The 25,590-nt window shown below is 36.9% G+C and overlaps 1 protein-coding gene across 3 annotated transcripts in view; it reads right to left on the bottom strand.

Annotated features, from left to right (window-relative positions):
* Positions 1-25,590, bottom strand: part of LOC113111924 (probable JmjC domain-containing histone demethylation protein 2C) — a 123,929-nt gene that overhangs the window by 63,414 nt on the left and 34,925 nt on the right. For all 3 annotated transcript variants that reach the window (XM_026277142.1, XM_026277143.1, XM_026277144.1), the window contains exon 2: positions 9,449-9,613. In XM_026277142.1, the coding sequence (XP_026132927.1) occupies positions 9,449-9,613 (165 nt within the window). The remainder of the gene's footprint in view (positions 1-9,448; positions 9,614-25,590) is intronic.

Raw genomic sequence — 25,590 nt, 5'->3', positions numbered from 1 at the left:
ACAGGGAAAAAACACCTACAGCACTTGAATCACTGAAAAATAGCATAGAAAGAATAACTATTATTATTATTCTCTCTGTTATTTATTTATTTATTGTGGGTTTCATGCTTTCCCCTAAGGCATAGGACATACACAGGCTTTCCTCCTCACCAACAACATTAAATACAGTGTCTTCACCAGACGCGAGTGGCAGAACATAGTAGGGGTGGTTAATCTGTCTGATTTCCCGATTCGATTCGATTACGATTATTGAAGTCCCGATTCGATTACAGTCGATTTTCGATTATTAACGATTCTCGATTAGCGATTATTGATTTTCCATTTCACAACAGTAAACAAAAATACACTACAAAGTGATTGCAGTATTAAAAAAAAAGTTAGCTACTGAATTACTCTTTTATTGAGTAACATCAACTCAAAGCACTTTCTGTGTCATGTAGTTATAACTTCAGAATTATTTGTATGCAGCTTATGTTCTGTAGAACACAGAAATGACTACATCACTATTCCACCTTGTTGGAGTACTATCTGTCTTAAGTTTGTGTTTAAGCAGTTCTGGTAAAATTAAAAAAGAAGAAGAAAAGCTAATTACTAGTAGCCTATATAATGAATTATATTTTTAAATAGCCTACTAGTAATTTAGAAATTAATAAAAAGCTTGCTATGAATGCAACCGTTAAAATAGATTCACTTCTATTACAAAGGTAAATATCTTAAATTTTAAATTGCTAGTGCTACTCTCCACCTTGCCTCCTAACTGTCCTGTGAATACTTCGACCTCGTCTAACATACCGAGAGGCATTACACAAAGTCTCCACCACTGTCCCCGCGATTGCGGAGAGGTGCGGTCAGAAGACAATATACATGTCTAGCGCAGGAAAAAATCTCCCGCCTCGTCCCCGCAACAATAACACGCCTGCTAATTTCGCAATGAACACTCCGACGCCTGCAAACATTGTTCACACCTCTGACATTTGGCAAAGGACCATTTACATTGGGCAATGGATTCACCGTTTGTGCTTGGTGTAGGGCTATACTTTCACTTTCAGTATGGCCGTCATCTTTTGAATACAGATATTCCCCTTCAGAATCAGTGTCTGCGAATAGAAGTCCCAACACTTCATTGCGGTTTTCACTTCATTGAAGCTTTATTGATGCCATTAGATAATAATAATAATAATGATGATAATCATAATAATCTGATGACAATACTCGCTGACGTTGACAAAACTGGTCAGATAAAATGGCTCACTCTCACACTATTTCCGCTTTTTTTTCCGCACCGATTCAATGCGCTCTAGCTCAAAGATTTTGTATAGGAGCATGACGTTTTTTTGAGTCAGAGATGGAGTATTGCATGTCTGCTATCTGGTGCAGGGGAGGTCGCGTGAAATTTGACACCCTATTTGACAAAATCGGCCATTTTATTCAGTGCCGCATCTTGTCGAGTAAACTCGACCATGGCGCCAAGAGGTTAGAGCTCCTGCCATGAAAACCAAAATGAATCCACACGCTTGCTTTAAGCCCAGATGGAACTGGGTGGATCGGTTGGTTGCTCGTTCCTGGTTTTTCCATTTTACACACCTGCTCTGGCTGCTTGCTAACTGGAACTGGGCGCGTTCGTGACGTTCAACTCCCGGTATAATATTTTGTACAAAATAAAATGCAAAAAAAAAAAAAAAAAACGATTTTTGAAAATTTAATAATCAATTCATACTCGTCCATAACATACTCGCGATTAATCAATAAACTATTTTTTTCACCACCCCTAGAACATAGTAGAGCAAATTATAATCAATGATGATGTCTTCACTGGAATGTGGCAAGGCAATATACAGTAAAACCAATCACTGACGATGTCTACACTGGACGCGAGCGGCAAAACCCATTATAATCAGTTACATTAAACTGATGCCTTGTTCTATTTCACATAGTTAAAACGATATCCATCAGTCGATTTGTCACGTCCAGTGTACAGTAGAGCTGCTGCAGCGCAATGTGACAGCTGAAACATCAGGAATAGATACAGAAGACGAGCAAGATATGCCTCGTCATATATTCTGCTATTTTCATTTTACTTTATTTTATACATCATTTTAAGGTTGAAGTCTTCAGTAATGAAATGCACCGTAACAATGTTTGAGTAATTTCAATGTGCCATTTTGAAGTACGTTCATATTGCATGTGCTTTCAAACATTTCCGCGTGTAGCGTGCCAAGGTTTCCAGGTTTTCACAACAAAACCGCCCAATTGTTACTCAAAACTAGCCCAAATCGCGTTTTGAGGGAGGTCCACCGGTATTCCAGACGTTAAAATACACGTTTTATGGAGGAGCACCCAAAACAGTGGACTTCCCGCATCTCAAAACACTGTAGCGTGCCAACTTGACGTTTCCTCTGAAGACTGCGCTTAGAAGTGTTCGACTTGAAGCAGTGCTAATTAGATCAATCAGTGTGTGTCAAAGTACTGTGAGTTATAAAAGAGCAGACGTCTCCTTATGCTTTCTCTGGCCGTATTTTGATGTCATAAATTGATCGATCCAGTCCAGTCAAACACACCTCTTTACTCTCCTGTGTCACGTGACTGAGCGTAATCGCAGCCTTTGCTATTGAAAATTCAATTTTTTCATATCGCGAAATTATCGCAATATAGATATATTTTTTTTTTTTTTGCAACTGGGAAAAATAAATGTCATGTGAACAACCAGTCATACATGATACAGTAAAGTGTAACAGTTCTCTGTAAATAAATAAATAAAATCGAACTGTACCATTTTCCTCACATGGCTCAGTACACTCTTAGACCACGGTTCAACTTAAATCTGAAAATGCATCATTAATATCAATGTAATATGGTTTGTTATAATTAAATACATGTAAAACAAACAGTGTTAAACTAATCTAGCTTTTCTGTTGATGTATACGCATTCTGGATTCCAATTCATCACAACAGCGAGAAAAAAATAAAATAAAATTTGGACAAACCATTCACTCGTTCGATGCGAGTGGCGTATCCTGGAAAATGAGCAGTTATTTATTCCACCATAACTCGAGTGCCGATCGCCACAAGACGCGAGCAATGCAGCAGGGGTTCAGATAAAAAATCGGCAGCTGGCAGCAGGAAGTGGCTGCCATTGACAGCCGGAAGGCAGTAACTGACAGCCGGAAGGCAGTAACTGTCAGCCGGATGGTAGGCGGGACCTGCCATTCGGTGGGAGCCAATCAGTATCGACCAACGTGGGCGCAACCAATCAGATATAACTGCACCCAAACGCTTCAGTAATGGTTGCGATTGATCAAACGGTAAGTTCAGAAATTGGTCATCGGAGTAATTAATGTTTTTTTGCGTTGTAAGTTTGATTTTAATTGGTATCTTGGTGAACGACTTGGTAGACTTGGTGTCTACTTTGGTTTAATTGTTCAATGAAATCTAATTAGTGGTAGCAACGTGTTTGTGTACCTTGTTAGGGGCCTACCATTAACTTCAAATTACGTTTGACGTACCATTAAATATTAACGTTTGTTAGCGTGTTAACAGTCTATTGAATAATATAAAAGAATGTTGTTTGACTGGAATGATAGAAGATACATTTGCAACACTAACCATATATTTTTGCATGTTAAGTCTTTCAGGAGATTGTGTGATATACATTAACTTAAGAGTTCTTAAAATAAGTTATTTATTTTTTTTGCACTATTGAGGTGTGTTTTCTCTAATACTATGCATGTGCAGAACTGTTCTTTGTACCAGTTGAAGTTGTAAGCATGTGAATGCAAAACAATTATTTTTTTTTATTTTTTTTTGTTATTGTTATCTATACAAAATATAATGGACCGGTTCATAATTCCTTATAACTTTTAGGTCTAGTTTCACAGACAGGGCTTGGATTAAGCCAGGATTAGGCTGTAGTTAAATTTAGAACATTGAAGTAGCTTTTGTAAACATGCATTTAGAAAGAAAAAAAAACACATTACTGATGTGCATCTTGAGACAAAACCATGGCACTGACACCTTTTTTTTTTTTTTTTTTTTTTTTTTGTAATACCCAATAGTTGCCAGATGCTGTCCTGTTGAAAATTCTTCTTTACGTGATCCTGGAGGAGGGGTGATGCTACATTACTAAGTCCGTCTTTGGTTTGTTCCAAATTCAGAAGTCTGCTGTACTGTATACCGACTCCTTTCGAAAGAGGGCACAATCCAGCTGGCTTGACTGAGTTTCTTCTTTTACATATTTGATTAGAGGTTTAAAAAGGTGCCATAACATTACATTTCTCAGTTGCCATGTCTGAATGTTTATCTTTTGTAATAATGCTGTTTTCATGCTCCTCATCTCAATATACAGGTGGAACAAAATGGAGAACAAGTCTAAGCCATGTCAGGAATTCAACAATGTACACCCTGCAGACACTGCGAGTTTACAAAACTGCTTACCAGGTGTGCAAATTATGCATGAAAATGTAATCACTGCTCTGTACATGATGACAAGATGCAATGGGAATAATCATTAATATGGCTGTGCATGCATGTCTACTGTTAATAAAGCAATTTAGGTATTAAAGTCACCATTTTCTTATGAATAATAAAATGCAGCAGCTAGAGTTCTTCCTAGAATCAGGAAGTATGACCGGATTAGCCCAGTTCTGTAAACACTGCACTGGCTCCCTATCAAACATCGTATAGATATTAACATCTTCAATTTATATTAATCTGTTTCTTTCTTATTCGAAGGTCACTGCAGTCACCCGGATCGAGTACGTATCCAGACCAGATGGTGGATCAGCACCTAGAGAGGACCTCTACAGCCCTGAAAGACAGCGGAGACCAGGACAACTAGAGCCCCAGATACAGATCCCCTGTAAAGACCTTGTTTTTTCTCCATTTTGTCACCGGTGGAGTTTTGGTTCCTTGTCGCCTCTGGCTTGCTTCGTTGTGGTCACTTCATTTACAGCGATATCATTGACATGATTGCAAACAATTCCACAGATACTATTTAAACTGAACCGAGCTGAAGGATGACATCACTGAATTGAATGATAAACTGCCTTTTAAACTGACTACAAACTGAGTTTACTAATGTCAAATGTCAAATGACTGTCTCTAGTGCTTTTAATAATACAGATCAAAGCAAAGCAACTTTACAGTATTAAATAGGAAAATAGTGTGTCAGTCAATAATGCAGAAGGCTGCATTATTGACTGACACACTATTTTCCTATTTAATACTGTAAAGTTGCTTTGCTTTGATCTGTATTATTAAAAGCACTATATAAATAAACGATGCTTGACTTGACCATGTTGCAAGAGGAAAATGAGGGGAGATGCACATCCACCCTGGGTTTTACATTGATTGGTGCAAGATGCTGGAGAAGTAACTCTGTATACCTCATCAGTTCTGATCTAAGAGTCTTGAAAATACCTCCGGATTGTTGTTAGCGATTCTGATTGATATTTTAGTCTGCTTGCTTACTGGATATATTTTATACGGTTTACATTGTAAAGCACTGACTTTGACAACTTACTAACCCAGTTACAAATTTAACAGCTACTTTATACTATATATATATATATATATATATATATATATATATATATATGTGTGTTGTTTCTTGAAATACTACAAATATAACCGCAAATTATGATTTTTAAATAAAGGTCTCTGAGACTTCTCTCTTTTCAGTCATTTGTGTATATAGCCTATAATAAATATACAACATACACCCAGTAAGTGCCACTCTCGTATATAAATATAAATTGTTTTATTTCACACAAACAATGATACATGCATGCATAAACATTCAGCTGGAAATTAACGTTTAGCAAAATGATCTTATTTCTTTGTTTATATTTGATCAATATTTTAAATCAAACCATATACAATACTGACCTTTATACTTATTTAAAAAAGTATTAAACATAATCATAAGTGTATATAATTATTTATTTGTCTTGTTGCCGCCGGCAGCCTCCTCCAATTTCCGGGTATTAGCGACAGCTGCCATCCGGTTTTATTGACAGCCACTTCCTGCTGACAGCTGCCGATTTTTCGCTGAACCCCCTCTCGAGCAATGAGAAGATTCATGTGTGCGCTCATCTGAACGCCAAACCCACATCTAAGAATGCATGCAAATATTAAGCTCTCTTTAAAGTATCAGTGGAGCACTGGATCAGTGCATTATTTTAAAGTGACAGTACTTTCTTAACATTAATCAGACAGCAACACAATAAAATCACTCACTGCTCTTTTTTAAATTCAATAAAGATTCATCTTTAATTTATGCAGTCAAATATGCAATGTTATTTTACATTTGATTACTTTATTCACTTTCTGAACCTAAAAACTGATGTTAGATCTACCTAAAAAAAAAAAATATTGGCTGTAGAACCACAAATAATTTACAAATGGCACTACGCACTATGTTGTTGCATTAAACTATGAATTACTATACAATCCAAAAATGAGCCGGAAACACAAAAAAAAAAAAAAAAAAGATTCATGCTCAGGTCACATTCAGTCAAAAGATCCAGTGCTCCAAATTGAGCACAGGAGAAAACAATCAGCTAGCTCAGGATGGGGCACATATATCAACAGACCTACAGAGAAAGGCCAAAACACACACACAGAGAGAGAGAGAGAGAGAGAGAGAGAGGCAGTGCTGAGCAAGGGGATTTGGTGGCAGTAAAGTCTCCTCCAATGGAAGCCATAAATAATGGAGCTGTGAAGGCAATTGTGTGTGAGGAACAGACACAGGAAACTTAAAAGAGGGCAAAATAACAGCTTTCAAAGAAGACCAGTGAACAGCACAATCACGCGAGGCTTATGGGTAAACTACTGTTTGGTCAGGCGTTGAGTAAAGTAATTAGGCTGTTATTAAGCTGTTTGACAACTATAAAAACCCATCAGTCAGCAGAGTGTAAAGTAGGGGTGGCACGGTTCGCTGAAAAAAATCTGAACCGTTCGGTTCACCACACACGGTTCGGCACGCGCTGGGACAGCAGTGTCTCAGATCGTGTGCAAATATTAAGCTCTCTCTGAAGTATTGTGTTTAAATTGACATATTCAGACAAAAATTATGTCAAAATGCCTGTTTTGGTAAGTATCCTACAGCCGGCTGAACGTTGGCCTACTTTATCAGTGAATTTTCTTAAAGTTATAGTCTTTATATTAATCGAACAGCAACCACATAGAAACAACTCACTGCCCTTGATTAAAAAGCTTTTATAACTTAATAAAGAATAATCTTTAATTTATACAGTGCAAAATGCAATGCTGTTTAAACTCCTAAAATGCCTAAAAAATAAAAAAAAAACTGAAAATCACTGTTTATTGTTTGAATCTTTACTCTTTTTTTATTTTGCTGTAGCTTGCAGTTGGATAGAATATTCTTCTTGTTTTGTTTTTTTTATTATTAGAAAGTATAGTTTTTCCATAATCATAGCACATACCGAACTGTACCGAAAACCGTGACTCTAAAACTGTGAAACAAACCGAACCGTGAAAAAGTTGAACCGTGCCACCCCTAGTGTAAAGTGTACAGAACAGAAGAAGAATCGATAAAAAATAGTTCCTGGATTTTAAAAGCAACACAAAAATCATGAACAATTCTAATTCACAATAATAGTGCATGTTTTCACTGAATATCGTCAGGCGTTGTCAACAGATCTGACTGCAGTCTACTGACTACATCATTATCTCTTCCCCAGGTAAATCACTCAGAAAACAAAGGTAGAATCACAGATTTTGACTATCCCATTAAAAGACAACAGATAATTACACTCCTAAATGCATAATAGTAAATATGCTGTTACAGCCATGCTAAACTAAACAATATGGTAAGAGCTATGACCTAGTTTAGCTAGACAATGTGTACTGATCAAAGTTTCAGCAATTTAAAGTTTATTTATTTATTTCTAGATATTTTCAGATTTAATTTATATTTTATCATGACAAAGCAAAATTTTTAGCATCTATACTCCAGTCTTCAGTGTCACATGATTATTCAGATATGATTCTAATATGCTGATTTGCTGCTTAATTATCATCAATTATTACTGGTGCTCAATTTTTTAATAATGATTCTTATTATCAATGTTTAAAACAATTTTTCCCACTAAATATTTTTATTGGGGAATCTGTGACACTAAAACTTTCCACCTAGTTCAGTTGCTGCTTTATTTTCAGGTATAATCAACTAAGTTGTAGAAGTCATTTCAACTTAAATTACATTAAACTGACATAAACATCAAGTTTAATTTCATAAAAGAAGTTGAAATTGCTCAAATTCTTTTATTAACAGAAAGATAAAAAAAAAAATGAATTTATTTAAAGTAGAAATCTTGTTACAATACAAAATGTATAAATAAAGAAAATATTAAGCTACAACTGTTTTCAAAACTGATAATAAGAAATATTTCTTGAACACTAAATCAGCATATCTAAATAATTTCTGAAGGATCATGTAATTAAAGACTTGAATAACTGCTCAGCTACTCAGCTTTGACATTACAGCAATAGAATACATTTTAAAATATATTCACATAGAAATCATTTATTTTAATTTGTTTTCACTTTTCACAATATTACTGTTTTTACTGATGAAATAAATGCAGCCTTAGAGAGCATAAGAAACTTAAAATAAAATAAAAAATACCTTCCAAACAGTGTATATCCTTGCACCGCATGTGCAAAGGCCAACTAGTAATCTTAGATTGCATGTGTTTCACACATTTACAGAACAAAATAACGTTTTAATGAAAAATGTGTCCTTACTATTATTACTATGAAGTTCAAATGTACAGCGGATATAGTTTTGCTGCTGTCCGTCATGCCTTTTAGCTTAGACTAAACTGACAATACAGCACAACCTCTTGTACCTTAGTTTAATCAGAATAAAATTCTTTTTAAAGCATTAAGAACAGATGCTTAAGTAAAAATACGGGGAAAAAATGTAATGCATATGAAAAACTGCCAGGTTGCTCAGAAGGGGGCTTAGCTCACGAGTTCTCGGTGTGGACAAGTGCACCATGACACATGCTGGGTCGTCAGCCTGTGCATGTGTGGGCACTATGACAACCGGATTTCACTTTAAACTCTTGTATTGTGTGCGTCTGGCCCAGATGGCGCTGTGCTGCTTCTCACGTTACATAATCAAAATAGTCAGTCGTGAAACATTTACAATCTCTTGCTCACTTAATTTCCGTCTCTTTTAAAGGACATCAAACCCTCTGTTTTTTTTCCCATCTTTTCAGCAAGCCTTCTAAACAAATAATGATCTTATTGTCAGAGATGAGCCATTGATCTGAAAGACATCCAAACCTCAAATCATAGCAGCAACATAAAGGATCCCATCGTATTGCCTCAGCAGAGCTATTGTTCCATTTTAAATACTCCACAGCTGCAGCTCAATGCCCAGCGCATCTCCAAATCAAAGATTTGGGGAGGAATGACTCACCAGAGCTGGCCACTGGATCTGCTTGGCTTTTGTTCCCTGCAGTTGGGCACCCTCCTTCCTTTTGGCCCAAACCAGCTGATGTTCCAGCAGAAAGATCTGGAAGTCTTCATACACCTTGACCCACTCCCGCTTATCCCACTCCAGGTCGTCAAACTCAACGTACACCTGCAGGAAGAGCAAAGAGAAGGGGTCACACTCCGAGCACTCGTAAAACAAATACAAGCATAGGGAACAGTATAGATATGGAACATTAAGGACTTTCACATGATTCACATCAAAGTTATCCACTGCATTGGATAACTTCCACTTATTGAACTCTAATGAGTGAAGCATCAAGATCTAGCATTAGCCCCAGGCAAGTGTTTGTGCACCATGCCATCAAATTTCAACTTTGATGTTTGCTGCTGACATTTTGAAGAAGCGCAACCAAGGCCTCGTTTACACTGCCGGTCTTGATGCCCAATTCTAAATTGTTGCCTACTGTATATCCAATGTTTTTGACTGTCCGTTTATACATTCCTTCAATTGTGACCCATATCCGATTCATGTGTTTACACTTGCCATACTGCCTGAAACATCGCGCATGCGTTGCTGTCATTTACCGCTTCCACATGTGCTTCCTCATGAGAATAATATGACTTGCGCTGACAAAACGAGTTGCAATTAGCAATTAAGAAAAAAAAATTGGGGAAAAAAGGAAATTCTCCATTAAAGGACCTTCAAAATGATTTATGATTTATAAGAATCGGACAAACAATTAGTTTAAAGTCGATAGTAAAGTCCTCCGTCTTTTCTTATTATTAATTACTATATTAATAATTACAATACAGCTATTTTTATTTTATTTCATCTTTGCTATTATAAATAAGAACAGATGCAAAAAAAAATAAAACAGTACAAGTAGCCTAGAAAGACAAAAATGCATTACCTTTATCATTTTATATCGTAACTAAAGCATTCATGTATGAAAAACAAATGTAAAAATAACATGTGTTCATTACAAATAAATTGATTGTTAAAACTACAAAAGTAGTTCAATGAAGTGCAGCGAGTGATGCCCTCTTCTTTTATTGTTTGATTAAAATAATGATAATGATACAGACGTCCTATACTGTAATGCATGAATCTAATATAATGTTACACATCAGATGTTTCCCCCTAACAGTTCCCCAATCATTCACTTAAGACAGAGCAGATTATGTTTGCGTGAATTCTAAAATACTGTAATTCTGTATATGTGAATTTATTGGGACATCGTCAGAAGCACCATTATATGCACACACTTCGGATGTCCATCAGCGTGAGAAGCGAGCAGAGAAAATGTACAAATACTTTGTTTGTTTTTTTGCCTCTAGCTCAAAATAGCCCAAGCAAATTTACACTCATTTAGCCAGCATGGGTCATAAATGACGTCGTTAAACTGCAGAGAAATACCAAATTGTCGCAGTTTTAATGACGTACAGAATGCAATGCCTCAGTATATATATGTAAATATCTGAATGCATGCACTTTTTTCCTGTTTACAATATGTTACATATGTTTATCACATATGAGCAAAAAAAAAATTCAGAATTGGGTCACATTTAACTGGCAGCGTAAACGAGGCCCAATATTTACCAGACACGCTGTGTGATGTACTAGTACTACTATACAAGTGGATCCAGTGCACAATAAAAACAAAATGGAAGAGAGTCTAACACTGTATCTGCATTACTTGCCCAGACAAAAATTTTAATGGCCCTGCCATAAAAAAGAAAGAAAAAAAATGAAAAGAAAAGAAAAATTCCAATTGTTTTTGACCCATGCAACCTTAATAAATAAATATATAATAAGGTTGTTACAACGCCAACATTTTAGATAGCGGTGACATTTCTTCCAACTGTTTACGATTACTAAGGACATAATTGACTGTGTTTACGAGGACATGTGTTTACATTGGCGTAGTGCAGAGTTTCCTAAACGGGACATCACAACGTTACTGCCTGGGTTTGTGAGTTGATAAAAACTAAAATAGAAATAGAATAGCTTGGTGTGATTATAAAATCAAAGGCTGCAATTTAATTAAATAACTGTATAGCCTAATGCACTGTGTGTTTTAGAGGGAAGCGAAGTGTAAAAGTAATGTCCACTAAAGTCTAGCTATAAAGATCTAAGCTATCAAAACTTCCTAAAACACTATATATTTTTTGATCTCTTGCATTTGATTTTACCATTAACCAACAAAAGTTTGGACATGTAAATTTGTTATTCATTTCTTGAAATATCAACTGTCAATCTCAAAGGGTAATTTAAGTAAATGTTTGACATATAAAGGATTCAGCTGACAAAACAGTTTGTGAACTCCTGGCATTTAATAAAAGCATCAGTCAAACAACAACTTGCTGTTGCAGAAACAGTTCAATAACTTTCAGTGTAATTTCACAGCAATAAAAGCCTTAAATGACCTAATTTTGGTTTGATTTCATGGACAGACGTGGCCAGTGTAGACCCACTGAATGTCCAGCTTTCCTCACAGTCACGGTGCTAAAACCACGTCTCAGTCCCGCTGTTCTCCTCCACTGTGATTCAAAGCGGAGCTGGCGCGCAGGACGTTTATGTGTTTGTGAAACACTGAGACAAGAGGGAGAACATGTGTTTGAGCTGCTGGATGTTTTCAACATATGCAGCATGTCGAAACGACAGCATGTTTCTGGCCTGTCAAAGTCTCCTCTTTCACCACGTGTGTGGGCGGGCATAGCGTGATAGGCTGGAGAACTGGTTTCCAAAAACAAGCCACACTGAGGGTTTGGCACTATTTCTGAACCAGTTTTCCAACTGGAAAAACAGTTCCTGCACTGGACAACGTCCATCTGTTGACTAATATGATCCTGCGCTCAACACTTTTAAAATGTGTACAGAAAGTGCCCAGCTAATGATTTGAAACGCACAGATCTGGTGCTGAGAGCTGTGGGAATCATCAGCATGAGTGAGTCAGCCAGAGCACATTGCACAACCCCAGTGCTGAGCAACGTGCAGTAACAGGAGCGGGTTTCATAATGTGGAATCATACCAGAAATGATTCACCCCCACCCCATGTGAAGGCTAAGCTAAAGAAAAAAGCCCATGCTAAAGCATTGCTTCAAGCAACGTCCAATTCCATTACCCCATCAACAATAATCTCACAGGGCTGTTTTATAGGGATGCTGTCCTTAAAGTAACCCCAGTGACCAATGAATGAATACAAATAAAACAATTTAACACCAAAACAAAGTGCACAAGTAGTTGGGCATGCAGATATTTCCAGGGCCCATTTCACGGTAAAAATAACTAGAATGATAATTATATATGTTCATTATAAGCATGTTGCATTTTTGTGGTCTTCCACTTTTAAAGTCGTAAAGATAAAATGTTTTATAGTTATAGTTATCATCCTTGGTGTAAACATCCTTTTACCAGTCAAAGACTCCCTCCTTTTATGCAACTCTATGGAATTGTTCATCTGTTATAATCCAAATTATTATTCTGACCATATGAAAAAGAATTGTACATCTCTCTTTAACAAGACACATCACTTCAGCAATCATTTAAAGCTGCACTAATATTTAAGTCATACTATTTTGTCTACAGTAAATTAAAAATAAACAACTAAAAAGGCTAAAATATGTCTTTTTAAACTCTGAAAGTGCATCATAAAATTATAATGTACAGTTTGAAGATTAAATTGATTTTGAGAGTTATTAAATTAACAGTTAAAAAAACTATAAAAAAAACACTTTGAGTGGTAGATAGGTAATTTACAATGTCAAAATAAAGAAAATGCGCATTCACAATTAAATAACCATTATCGCTCAAACAGTCCAAAGCCCAAATATAAGAAAAAGCAATAGTGATGATCAGCAAAATTCAATCCTGTCCGGATTGGGATGTTGTCCAGATAATGGATTTTTTCAATGCATCTCAATTTATTTGTGATTTTGTTGAATACCATTCAGAGATGCTCACAAGTCTCTGAGCTAGAGTCCAAGTCAAGTCTCAAGTCTCTGAGCTAGAGTCCAAGTCAAGTCTCAAGTCTCTGAGCTAGAGTCCAAGTCAAGTCTCAAGTCTCTGAGCTAGAGTCCAAGTCAAGTCTCAAGTCTCTTTATTATATTAAGTCTCTGGTTATAATAAATGTTCCATCACGTACAGCGACCCATCCAAGCTGCTTAGAACACTGCATAGCTATATATAAGGAATTCAAAGCATGTAATATGTTATTATGACAACTCTATTTATTAGCATACAATATCAACTTTGATTTTGGTATATAATCAGTGTAAACAGGCTATTGCAACATGACAAAAACACCAAGAATGCTTTACTTTTAAGTTAATATCTGTATTTTGCATTTATGGATTCAGTAATGGCCTTCTGTCTGTCCTGGCTGTATAGCTGCACACCTCTTGTCTGGCTTAAGAATGAACAAAGCTACGCTGACTTATGTTATTCATACAATACCTACTCACAAATAAACATCAAAAACAAAGCCGGCTGCAATGAATTTCTGTGCAAAACAGCTTTTACTACAAACACTTCCACACAAGAACATTGTTATCACACAAGAACATTTTGATAGAGAACCAAAAATATTTAAAGTAGATAAAATTAGAATAAATAAAATGGAAATGTCTACATACTATTACTACTGTAAACTTTGCAAATAGGACATCAGCCCCTTCAAGTCAATGAACAATAAGAAAGTGGGCTGCAATGAATATCTGTGCAAAACGTCATGGCTCCGCTCCTACCCAATGACAGAGGCATGCAGGTTTTTTTTTCCACTGGAGTACTCACGTGAAGGATGCGTGCACAACTAATAACTAATATCATCACGCTATAAAGGGTTGGCCTGCGCTGGGTGCGCCCCTCCCCCTATAACTGTTCTGTCTCGCGGAGGAGCTCATTTGTGTGCATCTGTGTGAAACACGCGCTCTGAAACACGCATAGGAAAAAAGAGCGACAGAAAGAACGGCTCCCCTCCAGCCGTGACTCGGCTCCCATCATTCATGTTTATGAGCCGTTCAAAAGAATCGGTTCGTTCGCGAACGTCACAACTCTAACAGCGAGCTCATCTGACGTTTACTAAAAATTAACATTGTTCACGAGTCCCGGAGCTCGAGTCCGAGTCGAGTCCGAAGTCTTTCGAGGACGAGTCTCAAGTCGAGTCTGAAGTCACTGTTTGTGCGACTTAAGTCGCACTCGAGTCCGAGTCTCAAACTCGAGTCCCCATCTCTGATACCATTACTACATAATAATTTTGGTGTGTTTTGTAAATCTACTGACACTTGCCTTTATTATGGATTTAGAACGTTTTCTGGGTACAATAAAAATGAATACTGCTGGTGTGCATCTTCCATCTCAGCTTTTCTTTTCCACAATCTCTAGTGTTTTGTTGATCATATGAACTCCTGTGAAGCACACATCCTTGCAGCACAGCACATGACCCTCCATGACACCCACATTAACAACAGACACTCCCACCTCAGTATCTGTACATCTGGATCAGAATATGAAATGACAGATGTTCTAACCTCATAGGCATATGGTTCCATGAAGAACCTTTAACATCCAAGGAAACTTATTCTATAGTCCAAAACCAACATTTTTTTTCTATGGCATTGCTGTGAAAACCCCCTTTTGCCACATTTTTAAGAATCTTCAACTTTTTAATCAGTTGTACAACTTGTATAAACGGATTTATGAAAAAAAAGTCACATATCCTTTTATGCATGATATATCTATGCATGCAATTTCAAGAAAAAATGTTCTCTCCACCTCCAAAATGACCATTATAACATGTAAAACAGCCCAAAAATGGTAATTAGTCATCTTACCACACTTTGAGACACTGCCTTCATGTGTGTGCTCAGGAATCTAAAGTCCAGCCTTCAGTCCTGTAGTGAGACACGTGACTGATGGCTTCTGCTCTCCCCTCCCCCGATTATGCTGACCCCTCCCTCTCACAATCCCCTTTACAGCAGGGGTCATGGAGGACAGCTTCCCTCATTCATCCTCTCCGTCTAGAAGGAAACATTAACTTCATATTGTGTTTCTGCTGAACCCACCCTCCTAGTTGAGTCTCCGCTGCTGGCTAAATGAAAAATGCACTCTCATTAAAAATTGACATGGGGCAGAGGGCCAAAATGAGTGTGTGTGTGTGTGTAGGTTACTTTTATGCTGGTTATTCAGGCAGTGACCTGTAGGCCTGAGAATCTGGTATTAGATAGAGGCTGGCATACACCACCACCTCAAATAGTTCTCCAGTAATTGCGGCAGCATATTTCATTGCAATAAAACTGAAATCACAATCTGTATGGTTAGTGTAAGTATCAAATAATTTTTTTTTTTAATTAATATTTTTCATTTTGTTTATCAATAATATGAACACGCGAGATCAGATTCTATGCTTATATGTCAATATAGCTAAAAGAAGTATATTTTATATTTTTCATCCATTTGATTATATTCAGTATATATCTTATTATTTACTAATAAATCTGCTCTGAAACAGCTTAAATTTGTTATTGACCTGAGGAATCAATTTCTACTATACTGCCATTACGGTCTATTTACAGATTTATATCGGCAAATACATATTCCCTATAAAATATCAGACATAATCTAAAGACAAACTAAAGGGACGGAGCAGATGATTGTAAGAATCCGGCTGAAAATAAGCAGAGGGAGGATGGGAAGTCTGCTGGACAGAAGTACAGTACACAGACAGATGGTACAGTTCTGCCCCTCCAGCAGGGTGGAAGCCGCCTCAATAACAGCGCCTGAGCTGCTCAGATTGATGACCAACCTTAACGGAAAGGAAGCCACTTGCACAAGATTAAAGAACAAATCAAACCTTCCTGCATGGAAGACTAAACTAGTTTTAACAAACCTCATCATGTCATGCTAATATTGTGAGTGTGTGCGTATGTGTGTGAATGTCCTCTCTCCATAATTTCCTGTTCCATTTCTCACTCTGTGGTCATGTGTGCACAGATGCTCCCATGCCAAAATAAACTGACTATAGCCTAGTTGTGTTACAGCATCACTTCAACAGAGAAACTAGAGTTTACATTTTTACAGATTTATTAAAAATAGAATATAATATAATAATAATATAATAAATTATAAAAAAAACATTTATTTTCAATGCTTATAAATATGGTTGACACTGTCAAGCTCAAATAAAAAAAAAAGCACCATTTAAAAAAAAAAAAAAATTCTCACTAATCATCTCTTTCGTACTTCTGAAATATTCAAAAAGAAATACCAGGTTTGATGAAAAGACAACCCCACTAAACAAAATGCAGCAAGTTGGAATAAATATGGAAGCAAAAATGATATTTGAGAGTAAACTATTTTCAGTCTGGTCATGGTCATGGTAATATAGGATGACATGATCAAAAGTAACCATTTCTTTCATTTCAGTTCCAGGAAGTGAATCGTTTTAGGCCGACAAACAAATGATTGCACCATTTCTGTGGTGCAACAAATCCTTCAAGATGCCAGTGCTTTTTTACGTTCCACCACATCTGTTTAACTAAAGATAAAAAGGGGCAGTGTAAAGCTGAAAGCACAAGAATAACCGCAGTGAAAATCTGATGCAGGATCTAGGATCAGGTTTACCCAGTTTACTTATCTCTGCAAAACTAATGATTTGCTGCTTACAAGAGAAGCATGAGGAAGAGCACACACACTATATAGACTGATCAAAACACACATGATGGCAAACTAAAGCAATACGCTCATTAAAATTCCCATGCACAGTCTATGAAAGCAGGATGGGTTAACCCGAGATAACATGCAGAACAAAAGCAGGAAGGGTCTGGAAATGCTGAACACAGATGACACCTCCCCCTCTCGTATCCAGATGGAGGAAGCCACCACACGTGCCTCTGCCATGGCCTACAGAACCGATCGGAGGCCAGGCCCTACATTTAATCTGATTATGGATTCGGTGCCAGCTGTACACAGCAGAGCAAGGATAACGGAGGGTTAACTCAGTACGCAGAGCTCATAGACAACACAGATAGAGCAAGACGGGGGGGTTAGTTAATGGGAACAGTTAGAGGGTCAGCTCTGGTCTGCCTGGCCATGCATAAGTGATGAGGCTTGTACTGACTCCAAAATCATGCAGGCAGCAGGGGTGTTATATAACTGCGTTCAGTCAGACGCTCGGGGAGATGAGAGCTGCCTGCCTGGTTGTTGAACCCTGCACAACTAGATTAGTGGTCTGGAAAAGCAGTTAGGCTGAGCCAGGCACGTCCAGGATTTGACCGGTTTATGTAAGACTATGGAAATGCCCGAAAATGGAAAATAAGGAGGCTGCAAAATTCCTTGTTGCTAAACAAGTGCTGGAATGTGGCCATCGGAGTCGTTGAGAGTTGCTGTGTAGCACAAGCAAACCCCTGGTGAATAAATCTACTGTATTTTCCAGAAAATAAGTTTCAACTGATTATATTGAAGTCACAATGGGTCCAAATTGTATTGCTGAAGGAAATGTCACATCGGTGTACAAGTCACATTTTATTATTTCATACAGCCATAATGTAAAATACTAGAGAATAAAACATTCACAGGCACTTATTAACATTTTAGTTCCCCTCACTTCACAAAAAAAAAGAGTGAACTGTAATGAAAACAGAACAGGAATGAAAATTTTCTATTCCAAAAAACTTAAAGTAGCATTCATGATAAACAAAATGTATAATGGCCTAAACAAATTTATTTAAAGCGAAACTATGGGAAATGCACTTTACAAATAAATTTTGGCTCATATACCTCTATCATTCGATACAAATGGGCAATCTTTGTGCATGTTTTGCATGCTTGCCATTAATTGCATTTCACAGGCTGCTCTGGAATATAAGTCACAGCATGCTTTAGGAGTAGGGATAGATCAAAACTAGTCTGAAAACAAACAAGTCGGTTTAAGTTGTTTTTAGTTTCAGTGCAAGTTTAACATCAGCAGATTTTCTTTTTTAAAACATAAAAAACAATCACTTCAAATGCTGATGTGTGAAAAATGATCTTAAAATTATGCATAATCCATAAATCCCCATGATAGTTTTGTAGAATGAAAGGCTGGACTATGGGTGGAAATTGGGAAACTTTATCAGAACTGAATTATTTCTAACATTCAGTTCTATTAACAGTCTGTTTTCCTCTGCTGATGTGGACAGAACATTGCACTGAAATATGCAGTGCGTGTATCAGAGCCACCTGAAACTCTGCTGTTGTCATGACAATCAATGCATGTTCAATTTTCTGTCTGCTGCGCATGAGAATCAACTAACAGCTTTTAGGCATGTGACTCATTGCCAAATATTTTATGCATAATACAATTTGTTTTTGATAACATTACTCTGGTCTGAAATCTAAAATATGTCATTTGACAATGTTGCAGAGGTTGAATGCAATAAGAAGTGTTTTATAACCACTGTCCATACTTTCTTTCTTAACATTAAGCTAATGGAATTCATTGATTGCAAACTACATTGAAACTGCAAGTCTGTGGAATGCACAACAGCGCCACATCTCGACTTCGAAACATGTAGAACATACATTTATTAAATTCAATAACCGCTTTTTGAAGTTGAATAAATCACATTTGACTGTACTGCAATTAGTATTTTTTCTGGCCCCAAATTTAACATATTAAAATCATAATTAAGAATTGTCATCACCCTAAGCATGCTCAAACTGAATTTAAGACAAGGACCCCCAGGAATCCTCAATGTATGGTCCACATCTTTTGTTTCTTCCATCCATTAATTGCTAAGAAATGTGTCTGATGATGTCAGGTGTGCTTGATCCTTAGAGTGACCAGACAATCCAGCAACCATCAAACATGTAGTTTTACACCTTATTTGTGGAGCCATTTTGGGAAAATAACTAAATGTTAAAAAGAAAAAAAAAATCGCTACACATTAAAACCAGCCCAGAGTACAGGTCATTTTCCTGGATTGAAGAATGAAGTGAACATGCTGAAAAGCACACATGGATCTCTAAGGCGACTGCTCACAGGCATACAAAAAGCACAAATGTGCAGACATTACGATATGTAAGAGCTGGTTGCTATGCAACTAACCACACATAGGCCAGAGCGCTCAGTCTTTATCTTTCTCTCCATTCTGGCTTTCTTTCAAAAGGACAATGTCTGCTCTGAATGCCTGGGGAGTGTGGCGAGCTGCTGGACTCGCTGTGGGTCAGTGAATTTACTGGACTCATCAGAGAGCACAGCGGAGCGGGTGGATTATAAAAGAACTGAACTGAAGTGACCCTGTCTAACAGTCACTGATTCACCTTGTGCATGAGAATCAAGCCATCGCATGGGACACTTAAAAGGGTAGCTCAGCCAAAAATCACAACTGTGTTTCATATATTCACGCTCTTGTAGAACGTTTAAGAGAAGGAAATGTAGAAAAACGTTGACCCTTTTCATTGCACACTAAAATCCTTTCTTTGCTGCCACAGCTTTCATATTTTATTTTTACTTTCAAATATTCATACACGAGTCGAATCATTGACGTCAAAACTTTTTAAGTCAGTTCTGAAATAGAATAACTTAATAACTTTTTAATAAATGACATTTCCATCTATTTCGGTCACTTCAGTCTAAATTTCAGTTATTATATGGCTGAAAGCACAGAGCCATTTTTTTTTATTTTTAATGAAGTTCATTCAACCAAAATGATGAAGTCACAATTAATCAATTACAACCAAGCAGTTCAATCAAAGTGTTTTATATGATGAACATAGAGCTTATCAAATATGGTAAACGGAAGCTCAAAAGTACTTACTTGATGCACAAGAAACAATAAAGTTTGTTCTTGCATGTAATGCAAACACATTGGAGCCTGAACAAGAACAAGGTTTGTTCTTGTGCATCAAGCAAGTACGATTAAACTTCAGGTCTCTATATTTCACGTGCTCCACTTATTTGAATCTGTTTATTATAGAAATTGACTGTTTCCTCAGAAGACTTAGATTAAAATGCCCCATTAATATGGATTTGTTTTACATTAAAAATATTGCATGAATAAAACTCTTATTTATAACGACATAAAAATGACTAATTGATCTTTTTCTCTAAAAGTACAATTCTAAATTGTAAATTATAAATGCACTTTTTGATAACCAACTGGAGACAATTAAATGATATAAAGAATCACCTTTGCTTTAATTATATGTCAATGTGTAGATTAGGTAAGCGTACACACAGAAGAACAAAGAAAATGTGAAAAACAAGCTCATAACAAGCCCAGTGACATTTCAGAGAGCTTACAGAAAGACGCATTCATCAATAAATGACTTCTAAAAGCACGTCTGCACGTCCTCCCTGCCGCTTCAGACAGTAGAGTGATTATCATTCCCCGCACCGCGTTAGTGTGTCACTGGAAAATCTGCCCCTCACTAACAGCAGCAGGACTTCCCTGACTGGCTGGGCCCAGACCGCTGCAGTCCAATCACTGTGGGCCCAGACACCGCTCTGCAAGCGCTAATCGCTAACCTCGCAAAACCAGAAATCTGCCTTTCAAATCACTGGAGCAGAGAGAGAGCGTGCTGGAGAGAGGCGGATTTAGTCGTATTTTCAGGGGGTTTTCTTTTATCAGATTAACGTGGAGGAAATCTTCTTTTGTGGCATGGAGTGCAGAAGCACCAGCAGCTTTTGTCTCGTAGACGGCATCCTCGCGGTGATCAGAGAACAGTAGGAAGCAATGGAGATGATGAAATGAGATGTTAATGTCACTCAAACTATAGCCTGTGGGGACCGTCCCCCTGGTGTTGATCCCTTTAAACATAAAGGAGACAAAAATAACGTACACGTTGAGCAAACCTTCTCTGCTGCAGATATCACAGTGTCCTCATTTCCCCTGCCTGTCATGGACCGCCACGTCTTTTCTACATCTGTCACTCTCATGGGCCAGACAGAATACTGTGTTCCTCAGAACCCGGGGGAAAGAAACAGGACAGTTTCTTGTTTACACTGCTGTTTCATCATATGGCATCAGCGATCTAGCCTCCAGGCTCAATGCTATTGAAAAGCTCTAAATATTACGGACAGCATTTGTTTAGAAGGCTACGGCTGCATTTACACTGCGGGGCTTAATGCACAGATCTGATCTTTTGTCTACATCCTTTTTGTCCTGCCTGTTGTGTTTAATGTAGTTTTACTTGCAGATATTTTGTTAATATTTGTCAAATTTACTAGCAATTTCTAGTAAAAACACCAATTCTTTCAGTGTATATTTAGTTCCTGCCAAAATGAGTGAGTTTGTGCAAGCTTATAGAAGAACATCTGCTTTATAATACAACATTAAGAAAAGCTATATTTGTAGACAAAGCTTGGCATTTCAATGTAAACTATTTATTTGTAAAATGTATTGTGTTTTGAGATGTTGATCATATATAAGATATATCTGGGTTTAAAATCATATATAAGATATATCTGAGGTTTAGTTCCATCTACATAACTAATACAGGACTCTATTGGAAGAAAAGGCATTTACCGTATCGTTTAACAATCACTGGCAGTTAAATGGACATAGCATCCTAGCTAACAAAAGAAAGCTTACGGAAAACTGCTTGTTGTGCAAGACTGCTAACCACATGAGAGCTCTTTTAAGTGTAACATATTTTTCTGGTTTCATTTTAGGGTTTTTTCCTAAACTAAACAGCTCAAGATATAACAGGACGTGCATACATAATTTCACCATATTAATTCCCATCTGGCATATTAGCATGCAAACCAGGAACTGAACGGTTTACGAGCTGTGTGCTCTATTCAGACTCCACGGTGAAACCACATCACACATGAATCTCTTCAGCTGTAAGATTTTATCTAACAAACCTCACCTCACTGTACTGTACTGTACTTCCTGTCTACAAACCCACTGACAAAAACACAGTGCAACAAAAATAACAACAAACACATCTATGTGTGGAGAAAAAACGGCACTCTGCCGTGACCCGAGGGAACATCTGCAGCGAGAGCACGCTCTGTACTTTCTCCAGATTAAAACAATGCCTTTGTTTACCACCTTTCCACTAAAGCCCCGCCTCAAACACACTTTCTTCCTCCCACATGAAAACAGAGATTGGTCAACACTGCGGCGCTGCTGAGCTCAGCTGCAGACGAGACACTGTGGGGCAAATGCTGTCAGATGTCCTTCAGAAGAAGAAGTAGACCCTCTCAAACACACAACGCTATGATGACTATGAAATACTTGTTATGACTCAGTGGAAGAGCAATGCGTTAGCAGCGCAAAAGGTTGTGGGTTCGATTCCCAGGGAACACTCACACACAAAATATATATATATTTCCACTAGCACTACTTTTAAGCCTGCAGAAATACCCAATTCAGATCCAATTAAATTTGCCAATTCTAATTTATTATGCAAATATCACTATGAGATCATTGTTTTCAAGTTGTTTTCAAAACTTACATATAAATATATCTGCACAAAGCTAAAAAAAAGATAACACACCAAAACCTCAATGTCAAAAATGTTTATAGTACTGATGTAAAGCATTATGCAAGCTGCAATAGATCTTTTCCTTTTGTTGTGATGTACACTCGAGTGTAACGTATTACCCAAAAATGAATTATCCTTGTTCAATAAATCATTAGTGCAGTTTAAAAAATGTGAAATAATTGGGGAATTCCAATATATTTCACCAGAAAAAGATGTCATTCCACCAGAAGATCAAGATGATAAAGTATAAAAAATATTAAAAAAAATTATAAAAAGAAGCATGCATGGATGAATCATTCACAACAAAATACATAATTTTTATTTATAAAATACATAGTGTGAATTTTTATTTCATGATTCTGAACCTGCAAATGAATTGCGGAAAAAAGCTTACTTTTGAGTAAAAGTAAAAACCATAAGACTTAAAAGGTAATTTTCTTTAAGCTTTTTACAGTTGCCAAGCAATCTTGTGTAATAATATTGTTAATATTTGCATTTGGTGAATTCAATGGCTTCAAATGTTGCTCAACAAATGTGACCCTGGACCACAAAACCAGTCATAAGGGTCAATTTTTGGAAATTGAGATGTATAAATCAGCTGAAAGCTGAATAAATAAGCTTTCCATTGATGTATGGTTTGTTAGGATAGGACAATGTTTGGCCGACGTACAACTATTTGAACATCTGGAATCTGAGGGTGCAAAAAAAAATCTTAAATTTGTCCAAATTAAGTACTTAGCAACACATTACTAATCAAAAATTAAGTTTTTATATATTTACGATAGGAAATTAAAAAATATACATCTTCATGGAACATGATCTTTACGTAACATCCTAATTATTTTTGGCATAAAAGAAAAATCTATAACTTTGACCCATACAATGTAAAGTTGGATATTGCTACAAATATACCCCTGCTGCTTATGACAGGTTTTGTGGTCCAGGGTCACAAATTATATTTCAGAGCCATCTTTTTTCTTTTTGTTTTCTAACTAAATAAATTACAGAAGAACTCAAAACAAAAAACAACAAAAACAAACCCCACATGAAACAGCCGAGGACACTGTCCCACATGTCAGCCGAAACAACATGTCTCGCTGTAGACAAACAGTGACAAGAGAAACAGGGAGCGTCCCAAAATAAACAAACAAAAAAAGTAGGTCAAGTCTGTTGGGCTTATCTATCAGCCATAGAGTTCAGAGTTCCTGTACTGCAACAAACAGAGCCATCAAGAGACACATCCTCACCGTCTCGCAGATACTACAGAGATAATGCTGCACTTACATAAGAGAAGAGCATGTCACACTCTCACTAGAGCACGTGCTTTGACATCAACTGAGATTAACAGCACCTCGAGCAGAAATGCAGACAGTCAGAGACCAGCAACAAAAGGCCACTGAAGAGACAGACACACACTCATTTTCTTTCTTTGACTTTTGAAACACTCTGTATGATTTTACTCACTGAAGAGCAAGAGAATGTGGTGAGGCATACAGATGAAAGACCGCATTAGAGGAAAAAAGCAATACATAAAACAGAGCATCTAAAATTCTTAATAAAAAATAAACCGATATATTTGGCAAAACATTAATACATCTCTGCTCAAGTGTTTGTGTAGTTCACTAAACCTTTGTTAAAGCAATAGTATCAGTGATAGTGGACTTCGGTATGAAATAGTCAGTCATTAAAACTCAAAGCAGTATTAAATGGTGTTTAAAAACAAGCCAATTTCCCTGTGAAAAACGTCATTACCCATAATCCTGAAGAGAGATTCACTAATCAGGGAAGAGATGAAAACTTCAGCTCAGCACAGTGCTGACTCCATTCAGTGCTTTTTCACTAATGTACAGTTTTATACAGTTGAATACTCACAGTCTTGGCAATTAATCACATAGAAACTGTATCGGTTTATTAGGTCCTAAAGTGATGGCAGCCTACTATACTGATTTATTTGCCATTGATCTTAACAAAAATTTATTATTTACAAAAATAACAATATTGTGATTTATATTGTTATTGGTAAATTAAATAAATTGTGAAATAAGATTCTGATCATATCAACCAGCTCGAGTCAACAATTGCACAGTCATTGTGGTTAATACATTTGCAATGTTTTATTGGATGGAATGAGTATTTAATTCTCTCATATTAGAACAAAATAGTTATCTTATATCTTATATCTTAATATCTTATTTAATATTAACACAACATCAGGATCAAAATCGCTAGCCCGACGTCCCTGGGGTTTTGTGTTTTGCAGTTGGGCTACCAAAATGTATTACCGCCCTGCCCGATGGGCTATCTTGAATAGTGATTATTATTATTATATTATTATAATTATTTCCTTCATTCGCGTTGTTCACTCGCTTGTAAGGGTAAAACGGATCGTAGTTGATAGTTTGCACTTGTTTTAAAGCCTTGCTGATTTAAACATTCAAGCATTTTAAACCTTTCGCACACATTTGGAGCTGTGTGAATGAGAAATGAATGAGACGTTTCCTACATGTCCTTTCCTAAGAATAAATGAGAGAGAACGCAAGAGAACAGAAGTGAATGCAGGGGAGGGGGAGTATTTGTGAGTGTTGGAAACTGAAGGAATGTGTGACTGTGTGTGTGTGTGTGTCTGCACACTAATGCAACTCACATGAGCA

This window comes from Carassius auratus, chromosome 12 (assembly GCF_003368295.1).
Source record: "Carassius auratus strain Wakin chromosome 12, ASM336829v1, whole genome shotgun sequence".
NCBI lineage: Eukaryota > Metazoa > Chordata > Actinopteri > Cypriniformes > Cyprinidae > Carassius > Carassius auratus.
This window is presented reverse-complemented; position numbering and strand designations above follow the sequence as displayed.